The sequence below is a fragment of the Silurus aristotelis genome (genome assembly GCF_946808225.1).
Source record: "Silurus aristotelis genome assembly, chromosome: 27".
Lineage (NCBI taxonomy): Eukaryota > Metazoa > Chordata > Actinopteri > Siluriformes > Siluridae > Silurus > Silurus aristotelis.
Window position 1 is genome coordinate 15024426 of NC_139600.1, and position 6884 is coordinate 15031309.

General features: G+C 45.7%; 1 protein-coding gene across 1 annotated transcript in view; it reads right to left on the reverse strand.

Moving 5' to 3' along the window:
• Positions 1-193: 193 nt before the first annotated feature.
• chrnb3a (cholinergic receptor nicotinic beta 3 subunit a) overlaps positions 194-6884 on the reverse strand; it is a 15153-nt gene continuing 8462 nt past the window's right edge. Inside the window, exons 3-6 of the mRNA XM_083532930.1 lie at positions 6871-6884; positions 2821-2930; positions 1854-2739; positions 194-810 (exon numbers count right to left, since the gene is read on the reverse strand). The exon at positions 6871-6884 is cut by the window's right edge and continues 31 nt beyond it. Coding sequence (XP_083389056.1) covers positions 676-810; positions 1854-2739; positions 2821-2930; positions 6871-6884 — 1145 coding nt within the window. The 3' untranslated portion in view covers positions 194-675. The remainder of the gene's footprint in view (positions 811-1853; positions 2740-2820; positions 2931-6870) is intronic.

Sequence of the window (6884 nt, forward strand, 5' to 3'; positions counted from 1 at the left end):
TGTAGAGTTCAGTGTCCTAGCGGTGTAGTGTAGAGTTTAGTTTCACTGTCCTAGTGGTGTAGTGTAAAATGTCCCTGTCCTAGCGGTGTAGTGTAGAGTTCAGTGTCCCTGTCCTAGCGGTGTAGTGTAAAGTGTCCCTGTCCAAGCGGTGTAGTGTAAAGTTACAAAAACCCATTCACGAGCTGACGCACAATCGAGGTGTCAAAGTCTTTAATGTCATTCAACATGTGAGCATTTGGGTGCATTAGGAATAAACATGAACACACACGTTAATGCAGATGTAACGTCCGTGTAATCAGAGAGAAAAACGGGGAAAATAAGAGAAATGGCTCATGTCATACAAAGGGAGGCGCAATAGATTTGCTTTAGGAGCTTCTCAGGAACATTTTTATATCATATAATTGCTCGGTTGGAACCAACACACATTTTCTCCTTCCTCATTTTGGTGTATTTAATGCGTGTGTGTGTGCGTGTGTGTGTGTGTGTGTGTGTGTGTGTGTGTGTAGGGATGATTTTGGGTGAAAGTCTGGAGGTGAGACTGAGGAATGATGTGTTGTTTGGCAGTAACGTCCGACCCGAAAGATTTCATCACGAGGTGCCTGGTTCCTGTCAAAGCACTGGTTTGTTATTGGGTTATAAGGAAAGTGTCCCATTAAATGGATTCGTAATGCGCTTTTAGGAAGCCGTGCTGAAATACATGTTCAGAGCCGGGGTGAAGATGAGGACGGTGCCCAAAATGGAGACGGTAAGGAAGACCCAAAGTAAGATCCTGTCCAAAACCTGAGCCACGAACTTCCAATCCTGAACCACCTGAAAAACACAAACACACAATGATTTAAAAAACCATTCAAATACAGACTGTGTGTTTATTCTGTGCTTTCAGTAATCAAACACATGCTGCATCACCATCGATGGAGAGCTTGAAGCCTACAGGAGACAAACGCGAAAGGTAAGGGTTTTTTAATTGAGCCATAAAATGCATGACGTCAATCATAATAACTTCATGTAGCTCAGGCTCCGAGAAAAGGTTAAAAAACTTGAGAGTTAATTTTTTAAAATTTATTTTAGGCACCAATTTAATAGCCAGACTGACAAATTAAAGGAAAAAGCAACCTATAGTGGATTAAACAAACTCGCCACAACACACGTGAACTTATTTACGTGTTTTTTTTTGTTAAAAAGGTTTTGTGTTCATGATAATTGTAATAGTAATCAATCAGTGTTTGAGTCATTAACATCATTCTATTAATAGATCAGTGTGCTGAGAGTCACATTCGAGTCTTTTCACAGGTGATTAAGTAAAAAGTCTTGTGACAAAAATGACATTAGGAACATTATAGATATGATAAATCACTACTTTGGATACTTAAGTACATTTGGAGACAAATATTTTAGTACTTTCACTAAAAGGGACACGTTTACTTTTATTGGAGTCACATTTTCCTGAGTGGATCTACTTTTACTCGACTACATGGTTTGTGTATTTTATCCGCCACTGCACACAGCCCAGGTGCCATATCACATCTATTCTCCAGAGCCTCCAGTGGTTCCCATGAAACTTATATCTCCTACAGAATCCTTGTGTCTATACTGAAAGTCCTCAATGATCTTTCTCCGTCCTATCTGTGTAACCTTCTCCGTTCATACCAACCATCCTGTAGCTGTAGGTCTACCTGGTCTTGGTCTGCTTTCTTCAACCTTCAAAGTTTTTGTGATCAAGCACCAGTTCTATGGAATTCCCTGCATCTAAACCATTTTTTTTTACACATTCAGCAGGTTGTAGAACTGGAGAACCCAAACAAAACCTCCTTAACCACTGACCCAGAACATTTCCATGAACAATGACCTCGTACCTCTCTGATGAAGTGCTCCTTCTTAATGTGTCTGGATATGTAGCGCACTGAGCTGGTGGCTTTCTCCAGCATGGCCACCCAGGACTCGTCCTCCTTTCCTCCCACCATCTTCTTCGTTCCCTTTTTCATCCCCCGTTTCAGCTCGGGACTCCGGTGTGGCTCCATGTCGGCGTAGAGGTAGCGATCGGTGTGGCCACGCATGCACAGCATTCTGGGTAAGCTCTGCAGGAAGAGCCTCCTGACCCACGGTGCCATTGGGTGGTAGGTGGCCGAGGAGCGGTGGTGCACGTTGATGACAAAGACCGTAACGATGATGGAGAAGGTGACGAAGATCATGATGAAGAGCAGGTACTCGCCAATCAGCGGGATTACCTTGGATGAGGACGGGATGATCTCCTCGATGACCAGGAGGAAGACGGTGAGCGAGACGAGCACGGAGGTGGACAGCGAGAGCTTCTCGCCTTCGTCCGACGGAAGATAGAACACCAGGACGGTGAGGAAGGACAAGCCGAGGCACGGAATGATCAGGAAAAGAGTGTAGAACAAAGGCAGGCGCTTCAGAATGAAGGAGTAGGTGAGGAACGGGTACGAGTAGATGCCGTCTCGGCGGCTGCCTCGCTGCCCGCTGGCGTCCAGGATCTCCCACTCGCCGTTGTCAAAAAAGTCCTTGCGGTCCACGTAGGGGTCGACCAGGGTCAGATCCACCATGGCGCCATCGTACGTCCATGAACCGAACTTCATCGAACAGTTCTGGCGGTCGAATGGGAAGAAGGTGACATCCATGGTGCAGGAAGACTTGTAGCTGGCTGGGGGCGTCCATGTCACTGTACCATTGTATTTGACGATCGCTTTGGTCATCAGCGAACCTTCGAAACGTCCATCAGCACTGAGAGAGAAAGAGGCAGTGAATGACTGATTACCTGCAAATCCACACACACTATTTCAATTAACAATACACACGTCTTACTTTTCATAGAGGACGATGTCAGGCAACCAGATGTTCTCAGAGGGCACTCGGATAGATGTGATTCCCCCATAATTCTCTGGGTTCCAGCTCAACTTATAGTCTGTCCACTCCTATAAAACAAAGAGCAAGAGTGTGGAATTACGTATGTGCCAAAAATTCAGGATGGATCTTTAAAAAAGAAGAATAAAAATGTGAAAAAAAAGACACAATGATAACGGAGAAATGAAACCAATGGATGAAAGGAACCAATGAGCAAAAATGTGAAACGGTCTTTAAATATAGCATTCAAGTTTCTGAGTCGTAGTTACTAAACGCTCTGCCCAAATGAATGCTGAAATGCTCCTGCATCCTATTGATCATCTTTAGGGTTGAGGTCTTCACTAGTTTCTGACCTTGTTATCTTGTTCATCCCAGAGCAGGCCATTCCATGAAAGATATCACTCAAGACGACGGTTTGTTCTCTAAATAACTTAAAGAGCTTGGATGTACCCCCAGACGGGAAATGCATGGTGGTGAAGTGTGGAATGGTTGCCATGTTGGTTCCTTTCACCTGAAGTAAGTCTCCAATTTCCCTGCTTCAAAACAACCCCAAACCATTACGCTTTCACCTCCATGTATGAGTGTGGGGGGTGAGGGAGTCTGATCTCATCTTCTCTCCTGTTCTCCATCAAGTTCCTCTGTTAGAGTAAAATATGTCAAGACTCATCTATCCACTTTCTTCCACTCATTCACTGCTTGTGTATTTTTGTCTTTTACTGTGTTTAATGCGTAAAAAACAAAAGGAACGTGTCTCAAAAAGACTTTTAACACGTGTGCCTGGTGCTGTATTTCCATATATTATAGTGTTTAAGTATAACTAACCCAGCCATTAGGGGGGCACAAGCCAGTGTACTCTTAGTGCCGGTCCCAAGCCCGGGTAAATGGGGAGGGTTGCGTTAGGAAGGGCATCCAGCGTAAAACATGTGCCAAATCAAATATGCGGATCACAAATGAGAATTTCATACCGGATCGGTCGAGGCCCGGGTTAACAACGACCGCCACAGGTATCGTTAGCCAACAGGGTACCGGTGGAAATTGGGCTACTGTTGGCCGAAGGAGGAGAAGGAGAGGAGGAAGACGTCTACAGAGACGGCAGGAAAAGGAGCAGTGTAGGAGAGTAGAGGTTCGGGTTGGTACTTTAAATGTTGGTACTATGACGGGTAAAGGGAGAGAGATAGCTGATATGATGGAGAGGAGAAAGGTAGATGTGTTGTGTGTTCAGGAGACCAAGTGGAAAGGGAGTAAGGCCAGGAACATTGGAGGTGGGTTTAAACTGTTTTATCATGGTGTGGATGGGAAGAGAAATGGTGTAGGGGGGATTCTGAAGGAAGAGTACAGTAAGAGTGTAGTGGAGGTGAAGAGAGTTTCTGATAGGGTGATGAACGTGAAGGTGGAAGTTGAAGGGATGATGATAAATGTCATCAGTGCCTATGCTCCACAAGTTGGCTGTGAGATGGAGGAGAAAGAAAGATTCTGGAGTGAATTAGATGAAGTGGTAGATGGTGTACCTAGGAAAGAACGATTGGTGATTGGGGCAGACTTTAATGGGCATGTAGGTGAAGGGAACAGAGGTGATGAGGAGGTGATGGGTAGGTATGGTTTTAAGGAGAGGAATGTGGAAGGGCAGATGGTGGTAGATTTTGCTAAAAGGATGGAAATGGCAGTGGTGAACACGTATTTTAAGAAGAAGGAGGATCATAGGGTGACGTATAAGAGTGGAGGAAGGTGCACACAGGTGGATTATCTTCTGTGTAGGAGATGCAACCTGAAGGAGATTGGAGACTGTAAGGTGTTGGCAGGGGACAGTGTAGCTAGACAGCATCGGATGGTGGTCTGTAGGATGGTTTTGGAGGTGAAGAAGAAGAGGAGGAAAGTAAGGATTGAAAGAAGAATAAGATGGTGGAAACTGAAGGAGGAAGAGTGTAGTGTGAGGTTCAGGGAAGAGGTCAGACAGGGGCTTGGTGGTGGTGAAGAGGTGCCGGATGATTGGGCAACTACTGCAGGAGTGATGAGGGAGGCAGCTAGAAAAGTACTTGGTGTGACATCTGGAAATAGAAAGCAAGACAAGGAGACATGGTGGTGGAATGAGGAAGTGCAGGAGAGCATTAGGGGAAAGAGATTGGCAAAACAGAAGTGGGATCGACAGAGTGATGAGAAGAGTAGGCAGGAGTACAAGGAGATGCGACAGCAGGTAAAAAGGGATGTGGCGAAAACCAAGGAAAAGGCATATGAGGAGCTGTATAAGAGGTTGGACACTAAGGAAGGAGAAAAGGATTCATACCGATTGGCCAAGCAGAGGGACCGAGCTGGGAAGGATGTACTGCAAGTAAGAGCAATAAAGGATGGAGAGGGAAATGTGTTGACTAGTGAGGAGAGTGTGTTGAGAAGATGGAGGGAGTATTTTGAGCAGCTGATGAATGAGGAAAATCAGAGAGAGAGAAGGTTGGAGTATGTGGAGTTGGTGAAGCAGGATGTAGATAGGATAAGTAAGGAGGAAGTGAGAGCAGCGATTAAGAGGATGAAGAATGGAAAGTCGGTTGGACCAGATGACATACCGGTAGAAGCGTGGAGATGTTTAGGAGAGATGGCAGTGGAGTTTTTAACCAGATTGTTTAACAGGATTCTGGAAGGTGGGAGGATGCCTGAGGAATGGAGAAGAAGTGTGCTGGTACCGATCTTTAAGCATAAGGGAGATGTGCAGACCTGCAGTAACTACAGGGAAATTAAGTTGATCAGTCACACCATGAAGTTATGGGAAAGAGTAGCGGAAGCCAGGCTGAGAGAAGAGGTGACCATCTGTGAGCAACAGTATGGTTTCATGCCGAGGAAGAGCACCACAGATGCCTTATTTGCTTTGAGGATGTTGATGGAGAAGTATAGAGAAGGACAGAAGGAGCTGCATTGTGTATTTGTGGATTTAGAGAAAGCGTACGACAGGGTGCCGAGAGAGGAGTTGTGGTATTGTATGAGGAAGTCAGGTGCGTCAGAGAAGTATGTGAGGGTGGTGCAGGACATGTATGAGGACAGTGTGACGGCAGTAAAGTGTGCAGTAGGTACGACAGACTGGTTCAGGGTGAAGGTTGGACTGCATCAAGGATCGGCCCTGAGCCCTTTCCTGTTTGCAGTGGTGATGGACAGGTTGACGGACGAGGTCAGACAGGAGTCTCCCTGGAATATGATGTTTGCAGATGATATTGTGATTTGTGGTGAGAGTAGAGAGCAGGTTGAGAAGAGCCTGGAGAGGTGGAGATATGCGCTGGAGAGAAGGGGAATGAAAGTCAGTAGGAGTAAGACAGAGTACATGTGTGTGAATGAGAGGGAGGGCAGTGAAGTGATGCGGTTGCAGGGAGAAGAGGTGGAGAAGATGGAGGAGTTCAGGTACCTGGGGTCAACAGTGCAAAGTAATGAAGAGTGTGTTAGAGAAGTAAAGAAAAGAGTGCAGGCAGGGTGGAGTGGGTGGAGAAGAGTGACAGGAGTGATTTGTGATAGAAGAGTATCTGCAAGAATGAAAGGGAAAGTTTATAGGACTGTGGTGAGACCTGCGATGTTGTATGGATTAGAGACAGTGGCATAGAGTAAAAGACAGGAGGTGGGACTGGAGGTAGCAGAGCTGAAGATGTTGAGGTTTTCGTTGGGAGTGACGAGGATGGACAAGATTAGAAATGAGTTTATTAGAGGGACAGCACATGTAGGATGTTTTGGTGACAAGGTGAGGGAGGCGAGATTGAGATGGTTTGGACATGTGCAGAGAAGGGACATGAATTATATTGGTAGAAAAATGCTGAAGATGGAGCCACCAGGTAGGAGGAAAAGAGGAAGGCCAAGGAGGAGGTTCATGGATGTGGTGAGGGAAGACATGCAGATAGTTGGTGTAAAAGAGGCAGATATAGAGGACAGGGTGGTATGGAGACGGATGATCCGCTGTGGCGACCCCTAATGGGAGCAGCCGAAAGAAGAAGAAGAAGAAGATAGTGTTCAAGTATATTTGGAAAATGCATAAACAGACTTTACCTGCCACAACCAGA